At 41.2% G+C, this 16370-nt stretch overlaps 1 protein-coding gene across 1 annotated transcript; it reads left to right on the top strand.

The window, feature by feature from the left end:
- The first annotated feature begins 1812 nt into the window (after positions 1 to 1812).
- Positions 1813 to 8326, top strand: jcadb (junctional cadherin 5 associated b). The gene is made up of 3 exons (XM_085378742.1): positions 1813 to 2138; positions 4188 to 8077; positions 8292 to 8326. Exons 1-3 carry the CDS (start codon positions 1813 to 1815, stop codon positions 8324 to 8326), a joined length of 4251 nt encoding a protein of 1416 aa, XP_085234868.1.
- The last annotated feature ends 8044 nt before the right edge of the window (positions 8327 to 16370 follow it).

The raw sequence follows: 16370 nt of genomic DNA, 5'->3' as shown, positions 1-16370 counted from the left end.
TTATTTGTCTCGATTTTTCTAACAGAACAAGTAAGTCGAAGACTCACCTTTGTGATTTAGTGTGTGATAATCTAAACACGCCATGTGAAAAATAGCGTCTAAATCATTTAAATGTCATACTCATCATTACTCAGAATATCATGGGAATTTAAATGTTATTCATACTCTATACTATGACACCAGGCTTGAGCCTAATGGGCATTTCTGGCCATTTTCTGACATTTTCCACACTCGTAAATTGTTGATTTACTTAGACGGTAATCATCATTTAACTTGTTAATGAAAATAATCGCCTTTTTATGCTTTATAAAACTCATCAAAGTATTCTGCTTTATAGAAATTAATTAACCACCACAACATTATGAGAGAGTTTTGGAAAACCGAGAAATGTTTTTTTTGCTTTTTTTGCTGATTTGTGACGATGGCTATACCTTTGCATGGTGATCTAGAAAGTTTGGGGCTTGGTTGATTTTTAAGCCAGCAATGTCTTTGTGAGAGAATATATATGAAAAAAAGACAATATGATGTGACCATTGGGGCCTTTTTCTAGGGAAGAGAAATCTAAGAGAAATTAAAGAACATACATGATAATAAGCGACTGGAATCAGAGCAGTAAAAGTTAAAACATTAAAATACTGTTAGTATTTAAAAAAAAAAATTTAATTTTTTTTAACGTTCACATTTTTATTTAAAGTTCACATAATTTTTTATTGTTGACGCTGCAACTCAGACTTCATCTTTGAACTATAGTTTAAGAGTCAAGACCTAAATCAATTTAATCAAACGCCATTAATGCATCAAATTTTTTTCTGATGCCATTAGGATGTAAGAAATCTGGCAACCTTCACACTGTGTGTGCTCACACACAGCACAGGCATGCGGGAAAGTATATATTTTGTAGATTATTTTATACTGGGTATATAATACCCAGTATTTTCCTTTTTCTGATGGCATATGGGAGTGGTGTGCAGCACTAATAAGTTAGCAAGAAGGCAGATATATGATGCAACAACACTGGTAGTGATTACTTAAGCATATTTGAAACTGACTGATTGTACGGTGAGGTATTTAATCTCTTATAACTTAATATATAAGAATATGTTGCAGTTTCTTTTCAGATAACTGCTTGCTCTGAGTCTCTGGAGAACAATAAGTGCTTGTCATGACTGATGACGAATATTCCACCTAAAACCTGCTTGCTTTGCGGTTATCAAATTTTCCACTGCACTGCTGTCTGACAAAGGGTAGAGAAATCATTATGTAAACAGTGGTTTAATAGGATGAGAACAATTCTCAATTTGGCAATTGTTACATTAGATAATGGTTTCAGGCACTTTGGGAAAGTTGATAAAATGTCATTGGAAAGAACAAGGGGTGTGGCTCATAACACACACTTTCTGGTTTATAGACTTTTTCAGTGTTCAGATAGTGAGCTTTAAATTCACCTTTAAAACTGTGGCTGTACATCCGGGGTTGCCGACAGAAGCAGGATCATGTCTGGGAGAAAAATTCATGTTTAGCTCATGTTAGTGTTTAATTTTAAGAAAAGACTTGTGGAGATGTCAATATAGCATGTGCTGAAGTAGTTTAAACACATTTTGACAAGGAATGCCACCCTTTTTCTTTCTTACGAAAGTGGCTCCTCTCAGATATAGTTGCATGCAGAAATAATCCTCTTCTACCTCTTCCCTTGTCCTCTCTTTAGTGATGGCCTCTGCTGAGCAGCCGTGCTCCAGCTTCCACCAGCAGCACTGCGCATAAGGCAACACACCCACCTTTGCCCTCCTGCCCAGAAGTGAGAGAGACACCACCATGTACAGCGTGGAGGACCTTCTCATTTCGCACGGATATAAATTGCCGAAGAGCGACCCTCCGTCTGCCACGCCTTTTGACAAGCGCCCTGCTGATTGCCAGCGTGAACTTGTGGACAACAGGGCTGGCCGGGGGACGCTGAACGGGTATGAGGCAGACCGGGGGGCATCTATCACTGGCATCTATGGCAGCAGGCAGGCACTGGTGAAGGGCTACCACAGCATAGACATTGAGAGTGGGGATAGGAACCAAAGGAGAAAAGAAATCGGCATCGGTATCCTAGGTGACACTCAGCCCTTGGGTGATTCTCTTGCTACAGATAGTGGGTGAGTGTTTTTTCCCTCTCTTTTGCAATCCCCCACGCCCTGCACCTTCCCTTTCCCTCTCTTTCCTCCCCCCACTTCTCACTGGGGCCTGTCAGTATTGCATGCAAAACTGAGTCTGCACTGCGCAGGGTTTTTTTCTCCTCCTCTTCCCTTCCTTCCAGAGCTGCAGAACACTGTGGCTGCAGCAGCACTACTGACATATCTTATGCTGGGATATGAGGAATTATGAAAGGTGCCTTTGCAGTCGTTTGAGCTGTGTACATGCCTGCACAGAGATATGGTTTGCATCTCTGTGGAGCCCACCCAGGCACTGGAATCATCTACACAGCCTCCACCCGGCAGGCAGATGTAAACAGCAGCACTAGACAGAGAGCAAACTGAGGAGGACTGAACATGCCTCAAGACAGGCGCGTAATCACTCCACTGTAAACACTGGCACACTGAATCACGCCCAGCACGTGCTCTGTGATGTAAGCATGTTGCTGGGCAAGTGTGCACAGCGCAGCTCCCCTCAGCCATACAGTAGCATATGCTGCTGAGGATGATCCATTGACTTTGCTGCTTAAATGAATGAGTACAATGACTAACAGGGATTTAGTGCACTGCAGATACTGGACGGAGGCTAATTGTTTATTCAGTCTTCTTTTTGTGATGTTACGTTTTAAAAACTATTACACATATTTATAATCAAGCATACATATTTATATATATATATATATATATATATATATATATATATATATATATATATATATATATATATATATATATATATATATACAGATGATTCTTTGCATGAAACAGTTTTATAATTACACTGGGAAAATGTAGTTAATATGTTTTTCTGAAAGAACTGATGGTTACAATTGAATTTCAACAAGCATTTAAGCCTGCAGTCCCGCCCTCATTATGATCAGCTGTCATCAGGGCGTCTAAGAATGTGCATTTATGTGAGTGATGACCCGGGGAATATTTATTGATGACAATTAATTAAAAAAAATCCTAAAATTCAGTGTAATGGAAAATCCCTCAGTGTACATAGACTTTTTTTTTTAGATGCGTTGTCATTAAATATATATATATATTTTCAGTAATATATTTTATCTAAAATAATTGTTTTAGCAGCGCAAGCATGCACTACGGCCTTATCCCAAACCCAAGAGGTGATTATGGGACCAGAACTAAATTTATCTCCAGGCAGCAGTGCTTTATCACACTGTACTGGAACCACTGTTGTGAACCTGCCAACAGTAACTCGTCACACAGTTGCCATTTCATATTAGTTTCATCAAGCGTTTTTAAAATTATACAAATGATTTTGGTTGGATGATTGTTGCTTATGCATACTTACATGAGAAACAATTAAAAAAGGCTCTTTTTCTAGTTTACTCTTTCACTTTGGGTGTAACACAGTAATGCAGGTTTAAAGTTTATTGTATTTTTGGTTTAAAGGTTTTTATATGTACTGTAGGCCAAAATGGTTCCTAAAGTATGTGATAAAATAATGAGAGGGACAGAGCCACTTTCTCTTTTGCGTCAGATTTTTTTTTTTTAAAGAGTGGTATTTGCCATCCAGATGACCAGTTTCCAAGATAAGGTCAGCACAATTTAATATGCAGATCATATTGCAGTAGCATTGCAATTTTGTGGTGTCTTCAGGGGACTTTGGAGCTGCTGACTTAAGCATTTCTGGCTCATATGTGCTGGCCCTCTTTGATTAGGTTGTTTGGAACACCTATACTGGCAAAGCAAAAGCACATGTCTGGGACTGGCATCGGCATGCCTCTTTTAATATTTACCAGTGATCACATTTCAAGTGGATGAAATTGTTTTAATCTATTATCAAATAGACTGAGATAATACAATATTGTGAAATATGTTTTAGGTATTAACTCCTTTCATTCTAGATAATTTTTTCTTTGTCTGTATGTCGCAGCCTGATGGTTCTGATGCTGTTTAGCCGCAACTCATTTAATAACCTCTGTAATGAAAGAAACACTGTTAAAAGATTAGATTGTTTTATTAACACTGAGATTTTTTCTTTTATAGGTTCTACGATGTTCCCAGTTTGACTTATTCAGAGCCGCTGAGCCATGACGATAGGGATGTTTCCTACTGGCGGAGGCGAGGTCAGGACTTCAGCATCCTTCTGGACTATGCTGATGGCAGGGAGCTGAGGGCCTCTGCTGGAGCGTGGAGGCCACAGGCCCTGATCACAGCAGAGGAATACAGGGCAGAGAGGCAAGCGCAGCAGCTATGGGAGGACATTTCCTGGCTAAGGGACCCAGATGCAGGACCTGGTCAGTTGAGAGTGACTGGGGAGAGGAAGTGCCAGAGCCTTGGAACAGAGGAATGGAGGCCTGCTGTGGGCCTGGGAAGGCAGCTGTCAGATGGGGATGGGGAACGGTGGGCTCAGGACCACTACTACCGACTGAGGACACCGGAGGGTTTTTTTCACCCTAGAACTAAAGCAAAGTCTCAGTCTCTTCCCAGAGTTTTGTCACCTGATGGACGTGACAGCAGAGAGCTCATTCCATCAAGGCCTAGTCTACCTGATAGACAGAGGATAAGCAGCACTGTCTTCTCTGGGCCATACAGTAGGTACATCTATGGCGGCGGCCGGGACCGGTGGGGTAGGAGTATTGGGCCAAGCAGCCATGTTGCACTTTTACCAAAGCCCAGGTTCAGCAGGCCTTTAAAGCCTCCATCATACGAGATTCACCAGCAGACTAGGGGTAGCGCAGAAATGCTTGCTATTGACCAGGGTGTCAAACAAAAAGACAGGCCTATCTATTATCCAAGGGGTGGGGACCTAAGACAAGACTATTTCGCACAACACTCTGCCATCACTGGAATGGAGCCTCCTGGCTACATCCCACCCCCATCTTATAGAAGAGCCCTACCCCCAAGAGCAGTTTCAGTTAACCGCAATGAAATGGCAAACTTAAGATGGAGGGCAGAAGCTTTGCAGATGCCAAGCTCAGATCCCGGAAGGTGGTTTTACAGACAGGCAAGTAGTTCCTGGCTGGAACCTTATGGAGAACGTAGTGCGTCCTATCGAAAACAGGTACTTTCTTCTGGACATGAAGAACAACCAGGTCATGCCCGACAGTTACCCACTGAAGACTCAAGAGCAAAACAAATCTCAGGAGGGCCTGGCGGAAATTCTCTAACAGATATAGACAAGATGCGCAACATCAACAAAGAGATTCCGTCCGCTAAGATTTTAGGACAATCTACACATGATAGTGCCTTTCCTCCCCAACAGGGGCCAGCTCTCAATACCGAAACCCGAAAAACAGCTCCTGGTGACAGCGACAGCAGTAATCGATGGCCCAACAGGGGAATAAAAAAAAGTGACAGTGTAGCTTCTGAGCAAACCCGTACTCCATTTTTACCTTCATCTATTCTGGGTAAACCACCGCCACCTCCATGTAAGCCGGCTGACCAGGGTGTATCTGAAACTGTGACAGAAGTAAAAAAGGCAGAGCAACCTGAACCACCGGAGAAAGACAAAACCAAGAATCTTAAAAAGAGGCTTAGTGAAACAATTTTTTGTTTGGTGTCTGTCCCTGTTACTCCGCAGCTCACTGGGACAATTCGTGATCAGAATAATAACAACGAGAAGTCGCCAGACCCAGCTGACAGTCCCAGTGGCAACAAAACTGGCCATTTAACAAACCAAAGTCTCCAAAGCACATCTTCAGCTGAAGCTGAGCTGCAAGCACTAACTGGTAGCATAGCGAGCAGCAAAACGAGCAGTAGAGCAAGCAGCAAAATGTTTAAAAAACTACCCTGTAGACCCCCTAAAATAAATCATTACAAGGAGCTGAAGCTGTCAGGATCCTGGCCTGCAAACCAGTATCGAGACCAGGAGACACAAACTAGCCCAGAGGCCCGAAAAGCTGGCCCTGAAAACAAGGAAGCACAACAAGACCCTGTTCCTCCTGGCACCGAAGTAACCCCTGATAGCGGCGGAGTAGTGGGCACTGCCTTCAGTTTTCCCATAAAGGGAGTGAAGAGCCTAAAACTTTCAAGCAACAGCGCCTTCTCCCTGACCTCCACCTTCTCCAACCAGCTGAACAAGAGCACAGCTCAGCAGCCAGCAGTACCACCCTCAGGAAATGTGGAGGAGATCAAACCAGCAGCAAACACAGGACAGGAGAAATTTGAACCGTTCCTTTTGAAACCGGCCACCCAGCGACCATGGGATGCAGTCAAAGAGCTGGAGACCATTAAAAAAGAAGTCCAGGATCAGCAGCAGCAACAGAGCAGCAAACAGCCCAGTGTTGACAAGTGCATTGAGGACCTTAACGAGGCCTACAAAGACATCTTGGAGCTAGGTACTGCCAGCAATAAAGTCCCAAACGGTTCCGTCCAGATCCCTGAGCGTATCAAAATCCGACTGACATCAGAACCTCTCAACAAGCCCAGCAGCCTTAGGCGCAGTGCAGTAAGCTGGTCTGTTGACCCAGAATACAGGGAAGTGAAGAGCGCCTTCTCCAGGCCTGCAACAAAGTCGGTAACCTTCAGCAAGCAGCTTAGGGAGGAGCTCCCGGTGCCACCTCGGGAGACGGGCTTCAGAGAATACAGGGTTGTTGCGCATCTTTCACGCAGAAGGAGCAACGATGGCAGGACAGTAAAATTAGACCTGCCAGATGAACCTATCGAAACACCTCTTTGTGACTTTAGTCCAACAACGCACACCACAGCAGCTGAGGTGCCATGGGCAGACAGACAGCCCATGCAGGATGCCTCTACACTCACTAGTCCTCCAGATTATGAAGACATATGCCAGACTTTGCGTCAGTCTAGAGACCCATCGGATGCCAGTAAAGCATCCGCAGGCCATTCCAGACCTAATGACACAGAGACTCTTCAAGATCTCAGTGCTGAATCAGAGGAGGAGTGTCCTATTTGTAAACGAGAGCTTGAGAATCAGATGAGACAGGGTCCATTGCCTCCACTTCACGAGGAGAACAGCTCAGACAGCTCGGCCAATCAAAATGGCAGTCCGCCACAATGCACTGCATTAGAAAGTCCATCAGAAGATACAAAAATAGAGGAGCCAAATGCATCATGTTCAAATCAGTCAGGGTCTGAAGTGTGTGCTGAAAAAACAGAGCAGCATTCACTGACACAGGAGAATGTGGGAGAGGGTGAAAAAACAGACAATGCTCAGGCAGAAAACTTGGACAATTTATGCATAGTTAATCCTGCTGAGAGCATACCAGTGGATGGAGCCACAGAGGATCTCTCCTCTGCAGCCACAGTATTAGCAGCTGATCAGCCTACAGACCCCCAAGTCACAGAGGAACAGAGTGTTAATGAAACAGCAACTGAGGAAGAAAAATCAGAAGATAAAGAAGCCACTGCAGGAGAAACACCTGAAGGCAGTGCAGGCAAACGGACAGCTGAAGTGAAAACTGAGGAACAAGACAATGCAACGCCAGTTGACAAGCAGGAGCAAGAGAAGAAGCCATTTGCTCTCCCAGAGCATAGACTTGGTCTACGGACTCATCTAGGGCGAGACCTCCCTGGGTTACCTGAGTTTCCGCCTGATAGACTGCCACTTTCCGTTCCCCCGAACCTAGACCGCAGACTATCTCTTAGCTTGGAGGGTGAGCGGAGGAGCAAGGGCCCCTCACAGCGAATTGAAGCATTGCAGAACAAACTGGCTATTTCTCCAGGTCGGGTGGCAGTTGAGCGACTCGCCCGGATGAGAGATGTGGATGTTATGTATCGTGTGAGGCGCTTAAGCATCAGGAGTACTGACTCTGGGGAAGGGGAGACAGAGGCAGAAGGGGAGGGCAAGGAAGAACAAGCAGAGGAGTTCGACCCTGCTCCTCATATGGACAAAGACAACGAGCAAGAGGTCACCAACTCACAGGAGAGCCCCGAGACAGTGTTGCAAGATGAACAGGAGTCACCTCTCTCAGGTAATTATTGCCTATAATGGCATAGAAGTGAAGCCTGGTGGATGTAAAGATGATAAGAGAGTTTACTTTTTTTTTTATGCGGTTTTGTCATTTTTCCTGATTTTGGAGCTTGAAAACCTTTGCCCAATTAGACAATTTTGATTCATAAGATAATGGATTTTTGCTAAAAAAATACTCCTTTGTGAATAAATATCTTTCTTCCTCATGTCCCAGAACCCCAATGATCCCAGCCGAGGGGAGACAGTGTAGAAAGACTGCGTCCACCATCTCCATCTGAGGTTTTTAGCTCCAACACTGTGACCTGGCTGCCTACTAGAATGCCTTCATCTCATCTTGACACTGAAATTGCCTTCTTGTCCGACAAGAGCATTGTGTACACCCTCACCCTCGGCGCTGCGTTGACTACTAAGAGTGCTGTTCCACTGCCAAAGGGAGGTGCCTCTTTAACTTGTGGGGCAACTTCCACCCAGAATCCCACCCCAGCCTTCCCAAACTGACTACCCACTACCCCATCCGTCCTCCATCCCCAACCCCATCCTCTTATAGGGTTTCTACTAGTTAGTCTTGTAGCGGCTTGTCCTTTCTATTCTATCCTCCCTATGCTTTTCTCATTGGCAGACATTATGCAATTCTGTCGTGCATACTAGAATTTCTGAAAATGTCCGCAGCGAAAACATTTTTCGCATACCTGAACGTTTCTGTTTGTTTACGGGCGAGTTGTTGAGGATTATGAATGTAAGTGTTTATGTTTAACCTAATGTAGACATAGAGGGGTTTATTGTCACAAACATGTTCTGTTGCATTTAAACTACACCAAAATAACCTGCGTATTTGATTGTGGTAAGGCGACAGCTGTTTTAGAACTGGACATCACTGTCTTTGGCTAAAGAACTGTTTTGATTTTCAGATGAGATAAATCAGCCTTTCTTTTTAAAAAAAACAAAAAAACAACTGAATGACATTGTGCCCTTTCTCATTGCTTTTGTACACACTGCAACCATAACTCTGCAACCATAGCTCTTCAGTGAAGAGTGACTCTATACCACATGGCATGACAGATCAGTAAACTATAAGATAACATTGGCCCTACTTTAGAGGGGGAGAGTTGCCTTTCTTAACTAGATGTGCGATTCCTGGTTGGATAAGGTGAAGTCTCTGATTAGTCCCCTGATCAAGTTCAATCTATAGCTCCCATTTCCAGGTAATTTCAGGAAGCAATAAGGGCACAGATTGAGTTTAAATGATGGTTTAAGCAACCTTGATAAACATTAAAGATCGATATAGGAATTTAGAACAACAACAAGAAAAAAAAAGATATGTAGAGCAATATTGTAAAAACAGGTCAGTGGTGTAGTGGAGCTACCTGTAGGAACCATTGTCAGGAGTCTTAAGTGTGAACGTGTCATTGAGATCATATTACAGGGAAATGGATTCGTGTCAGGGTATAGGGGCGCTTAACAGGGGGTGGGTGCTTTACTTCATGATATATATATAGATATAGATATATCTATTTATATATCTATGTTCATACATCTGTTTCGCAAAGAGGCGACATTTCACGGAATATTTATTTTTGTTATCATCAAATTGTTAATCAGTTTGCATAATGTACAAAATAAAGTATATTTTAAATATTTTAAGAGAAATTTTGTATTTAACCATGACATTTTATTTCTCCACACCTATAACAAGCTGAAAGTATCATACAAGTGTATAGTATCATATTGAGAGTATACATAATTTTCTAGTGCTTTAAAATCTTAACAGAGCGGTATAAGGAGGGATGGCCCTGTGGTGTGCCTTGATCACACGATTTTGGTTTGAGTGAGCAAAAGGGTTCATCACTGCAGGAGTTAAACCTGATGGAAACTTTCTGATTGTGCCATGATTTCCTGTTTGATAGTGCTCTTTCACATGCTAACAGAGTCAGTGTTGGACGCTCCTTGTGATATTTGACACATCAATCCATCTCAGCTGTACGTTGGTGGTCAGACATGGCCTGTGTCTTATTTCTGTCTTTGTATGTCTTCCAGTTTGAATCATGTATCGTTCTGTTGTTGGTTCCACAAAAAAAAAACATGTTTAGAAATAAAATTGGGAATTTTTTTCTTTTCCTTCCTTCCTCCCACCCTTCCTTCGTTTCCTCTTCCTTCTAACCGCCTCCTTTCTTCCTCCGTTTCTTTCATCTCACGGCGTGTTCATTTTGTGTAAATTGTTGTGCTGTCACTAACGCTTATTGCACTAAAAGATGCAATGTAGGATGCAATTTTAGGCTAAAAACCACATATCTGCATAATGTTTCTTTAAAATAAATTTTAAATTATGAGTCTAAAGCTAAACGATGATTGAAAAAATTGCCTTTTGGATTAAAACAAGTTTGCAGGTACGTGGGTTTTCTTTGTTTTCATAAAAGGACTGTTTCACTGGTGTAACATATTTAAGAGATCTGTAGGAATCCATCACTGTTTAACCATCAACTTACTGTTATGTAGCATTTTGCAGTTGTAGCATTTTTATCAACTCAGACCTTTGTCTTGGTATTTCAAACATTTCATGTAAATCCGAAATAATCATGTCGCCTTATGATGTGTACATTACATTACACTCCAGGAAATGCCAAATATTAACGTACTAAGCACTGTTTCATACCTTAGGTTTTTACCAACAACTTACTGTTCTGCCATCCCTCTGGCTGGAGAGGTACAGTAGCATTGCGGATAGTTTCTGCTCTTCATGCTGTTTATCTGTAGGAACATTGAGTCCAAAACTGTGAACTTCAAACAATACAAAAAGCATAATTTATTATAAGTACGAGAGGAGGGTCAGTGCTTCAAGACAAGCTCATAGTCAGCATCACAGGGAGGACAAGCTGGCACGCCCATAATTACTAACACATCTCATTTTCAATTCATTCTGAAGACTAAAGGGCCTCGCCTTAGTCTGGTGTATAAACTGCCCCTGACGACATTTAAATAGCTATTTCAGTACATACGCCCCCCTCCCCCAATAATTGGCATGTCAGGTACACTTGAACATAGTGTCGTTTGACTTTTTGTACTGCAGGTTATGTGCAACATGAAGTAATTATGCACACTTGTAATATTTTCTATTTTCATATGAGATTTAAGTGCTTTTTGTACTCACTGACATCTTTTTTTTCTTCCTTGCATGAAATGCAAGAGAGAGGAGGAAAAAAAAATGTTTTTCATAAAGTATATTTGCATTTGGTACTCCAATAGTAAAACCAGTGGGCAAAACATTATGTTTCATAATTTAATTTACAAAACTATGCCAAGTATTTAAAAGCTATTTTTAGAGTAAATCAAAAGAGAACTCATTCATTTTTTTTCTTTTAAGACATGCCTTTATCTTTGTATCTATAAATATGAGCATAATCCATAGTCATATGATTGTGCTACTGTTGTATGATACTGCAGTCTGATTCATAAATAAACTCTTTGCATGAAAATGGTGTTTGTGACAGTTGCTGTTGTCTGTATGTATGCAATTTTTATTTTTTTATTTTTTTTTAGAAATGTGCACTTATATCACATATGCGCCAGGACATGAGCAAAGATAATAAGGGGTGCATATGTATGAAATACAATATATGATAAAGTCTTTTATATTACAAACGAAACCAGTTATGTATATAAAAGCAGAACCAGTTACAGTTACCATTACTCTGATATCATGTTGGTTTTTGGAAAAAGTTTTTACATTGGTGGCCCCTTTACAGGTTCATCTCTGGAGCTAAATTATACATCCTAAAAGTGATCTGAGAAAATGAAAATTGTGTGTTGGTGATGCTGCCATACAGGCTTTGTATACATTGTTTTAGAGCTTGCACATGAGGCATCTGATCTCAGCTGCTGACACTGTCCCGCAATATGGAAAACGAGAGAAAATCAGCACAAGTAACTGGGCTCCTCGAGTGGGTAAGTCATTATTATGGAAATGTTTCATTTTCAAAGAGCTGACTTTTATTCTTTGAGCAATGCTAAGGCAATGGAAAGCAAGCATACGTGTATAAGCACAAATATGCGAGTGTTTTCACACATGTTCACTTGTGTGCTGGCAATTTCAGCCCAATTACCGTGCCAGACTGTCACACTGAGCTCCACTTGCTGGATCAAAGCGTTGGCAAAGACAATACTTGAGCTGAACCTTGTAAAAACCTCCCAGCATGCTCTCTGGGAGACTTGGAGGGCATCCATCCTCTTCAATTTCCTCTGTGTGCCATCTTTTTTTTCTAAGATGAGAGTGAAAAGTCAGATTACTGCTTCCTCTTATATGATACTTTATTGATCCCAATATAGGTAGGCTGTCTTTTCATTACGCTGTGGGTGTTTTTTGTTCATGGGCACAGCGTACAAAGGCACTGCAGCGTTGTTTCTTAAGCTACATGCAGCTTCTGACAGTTACCATATTTGGAGTGCAAGCTAAATTACAAGGATCAGCTGCGACATTAAAAACACTGACAGATGAAAGTGTTTTGACACCAGGAGGGTGACCTCCACTATATTAGCCAGTATAATGGTTACTTACACAGTATAGCTGTATAGTATTTTTTATATACTTTACTCTGGATGTGGCCATAATTAATAAACCAGTAAAAGGTTTTATTTCAGTCCTGTTTCACACTTTCAAGAGTTCCCAGTCTTTAATGGTAAAATGCCATAGTTAGTGTTATTTACAGAAAGCTAATTAAAGTTTAGTTAGCTTTCTCTGGACATTTAAACTGGAATTTTGGACTTTTTTGAGAAAAGGTTTGTCGTGGTCTTACCTTTGTTTCTTACTATGACTCTGAACATTTTCTCTGGTGCTCGTTTTTAACTGAAAGTTGTCTCAAAGACTGAGGTGGTACTTTTCCCAGTGTTGAACTTTCAAAATGGCCGCCTGTAACCTTGATGAGAGCTAGCTCAGGTAAATATATAAAAAAAATTACACCTGCACGCCTTCAGTTAAACGAAACTGTTGATTGTTGTACATTAGGGGCTAATACACTGCTACTTAATTAAATTATAAAGTCTGTACTGCTAGAATAGTGTTTCCTTATATAGTTATATGATGCTAATTCAGTAGCTAAAATATTTTGACTGCTACTGTGCAGTGCTGTCTCTACCTTTATTATTAAGAGCCTAGAAAAACAATAGGTCACTAATATATACTCTATATATACTATATATATAGAGTATATATAGAGTATACACACACACACACACACACACACACACACACACATCTAGCTTCTGTGTCTTGTATGGATTGACAGCGTGGACAATGAACCTGAATATTGAAGCAAATCTAATTCAGAATGGCTTCAAATAAAGATAATCTGTCTTTTGAAGCATCCAAAACCTTAATCCAATAGAATGACGTTAAGATGTGCATTTACACTGAATACAGCTGAGATGAAGGATATCTGCAAAGAAGGATGATCTGAAATTTCCTCTGAATGCTGTTCACATTGGATCCAAAGCTACCAGTTTGAGATTACTGCTGTCCAGTCAGGTGATGTACAAACTGTTGGTAAATGCTGGGGATTTGTAATGGTTGTAATTAGAATTCTTTTTGTCTGTAACTCTCACTTAATCACCAAATAATGCAAACAGCAAGGTTATTCCAAATCTTCATACACTTCCCCATTGTATCAAGGAAAGCATCACTTCTCTTTTGTCTTTTTGTGTACTTGGGATTCTTTGAATGAAACAGTCTGGCTTTGTTCTGCAGACCTCCCTGCCATCCATCTCCAGCTGTCCCTCCATCACAGCTGCCTCAGCCTCTGAGTCAGTCCAGTTCTCAGTAAGTTGCCTACATATCTGTCATTACTGTACACCTGTCAAGCCTGCTTGCCTGTGCTGGATGTGGAATAAGTAAGTCCATTAATGCCACAGTGACAGTTGCCCTCATTTTCTGCCACCCTTCAGCCTGTCCACATAAACTTGTATTCCTGACTGTAAACAGGATTTTTCTGCATGCAAAAAGCTTCCCATGAACACAATTGTAATAAAATGATTTCTTAACCAGTTTTTTTAAATTTTAGGGTCATTTTCTCAACTGGAAAATATGTTTTGGTTTACCAAGGCCACAAAATAACAGACAAATGGATAGGTTTCTGTTAGGTAAGTGGTCATTGCCTTTATTGAATGCACATTAATCCTACTTGTGTGTGTATCTAACCACAAAGATGCATTTTATATAGGAAAAAAATGAGAGTAAAAGTCATGAATGTGTAGATATACCCAAAACAGATGTGTAAGGCAGCAACATTGTTGACTGAAATTACTGAAGTATATTGATTACGCATCTGACTGTTACTCATAGATAAAACTACATAAATGTGGCAAAAAAAATGACAGAAAAAGGTCAGAACAGAAAAATAACATTTTTCCAATGTGTTGTAAGGAGATAAATTATGAACATAACTACATAAAGTGATTTCTTTATCTTTAATCTTTATTCTGTAAAATGTTTGAATTGGTGACCCGTCCTGCAGTTACAATGCAACACCACAAGATGGAGACAAACAGCAATTAAACACAAAACCGACTGTAACAAGGAGCAAAACCCTAAATTGACCTGCTTCTCTTTCACCACAGTTCCCAAAGACACATATCGGTAGCCACAAGTTAATCACCTGGATGTGCTGATCTTTTTTTATATAGAAAATACAGCGTTAGGACTTATTTAATACAGTTTAATGTCCCTGCTGTTATCAAACATCTTAAAAAGCCCATAATTGCTTTACTGCATTTGCGTTTGTATTTTACTGTTTGATTCACTTTGTTTAAAACATGGCAAGGAGTCCTTGTAGTAGCAGATGAAGTTAAAGTAGTGATATGCATTTGTTTTTTTTTTGTCTGTTTTGGACATGAAAACTGCAACTTTTTAAACTGTGTCATACATGTGAGCTTTTGTAAACAGTCGGCTCAAGAGTTCCTGTTTTGAGCATCTCACAGCTGTCCTGTGTAAGCAGTTTGACATGGATCATGTTGATAATCTGTCAAATTTATGTGAAATTCTGCACAATGAGGCTGCATATGTAGTGACAGTTGTGCCCCTCAAGCTCCAGAGATGAATTTAAATGTCCTAACATGAAATGCAGCATCATCCCAGCGTTTGATGCAATCCTAGTTTCTTTGAACAAACTGGTCAGGTGGCTGGTTGAAATGAATGCAAGTGAAACAGTGCGCTGTGTATGACCCTGGTGTCATAGAGCAGGCGTTCCTGCGCAGCCTGGATCACGCAGTGCTGCTGGATTGTAGTTGTAACAGCTGATTCGATCCTCCTGCTCTGGGAGCCCGACGCTGCCTGGCTATTTATGGCAGATGCCCCTCAATTGAGGCTGCTCTCTTCAGCCCATACATGGTAGCTGTGGGATAAGGTTACTGCAACAATTTTGGCCCGCACTCCCTAAACTCTTTGGAAGTAGCGCGGTGTTGCCTCTGACCCTCAGTTTAAACTCTATTAGACCGGTGATACAAACCTGATTTGCAGAATGGACATTTCAGGAACCACCTATCTTCACTTTTGGAATAGTTTGAAGAATCACTAACTATAGGAGTATCCAGACACCTAGCCTGTGTACCTTTTCTCAGCTTCACCCCTCTTTTCCCCTCAGTTCTTTTCCCTCTGTCCTTCACCCATCTCCTGCATACCCCACTCCCTCTCCTTCTTTCTCCCTCTCCCTCCTTCCCTTTCTTTGCTTGGCTGTTCCAGGACTGATTTATTTATCTCAGAACCGCAGAGCTAGAGGGAAAGCACCGGGATATATTTGTCAGCTGCTGAGGTTGGACCTGCTTCACGGTAGATGACTTAGGCTCTCTGTTTGGGTTTACCTGCTCACACCTGCACCTCCTGCCTCCTCAGCATTATTGTGTGGCGGTTTGATATCTCTCCTTCCAGGATAGATGGACTTCACCTGTGAACCACTTTTCTCGATTCCTTTTTATTGGAGCTAACGTGAGTTGCAAGTATGATTTTATCTCTGCTGGTTTAATCTTATGTCTGCTATCCTAAATTCTAAGTCAGCACATCACATATAAACAGATTACATGATTGAAAATTCCTTTATTTTTATGAAACGTCAGTCATTTAGCATAAACATATAGAGGGCAACAATGCTTAAAGATACCGGTAACTTTCTGCTTGTTTGATTAAGTAAACTTGGCATTGTGCGCAATCACCAAATGATGCGCCGTCAAATTGGATGTCATTTTTAAAATGCTGAACAGATATTTGTAGGCGAAATGCTTTGTAATAAGACCTCTTTAGCTCAATGACCATCTGT

This window comes from Diplotaxodon limnothrissa, linkage group LG18 (assembly GCF_057381915.1).
Source record: "Diplotaxodon limnothrissa isolate DT_005_m linkage group LG18, D_limnothrissa_male_GT1.1, whole genome shotgun sequence".
Classification (NCBI taxonomy): domain Eukaryota; kingdom Metazoa; phylum Chordata; class Actinopteri; order Cichliformes; family Cichlidae; genus Diplotaxodon; species Diplotaxodon limnothrissa.
This window is presented reverse-complemented; position numbering and strand designations above follow the sequence as displayed.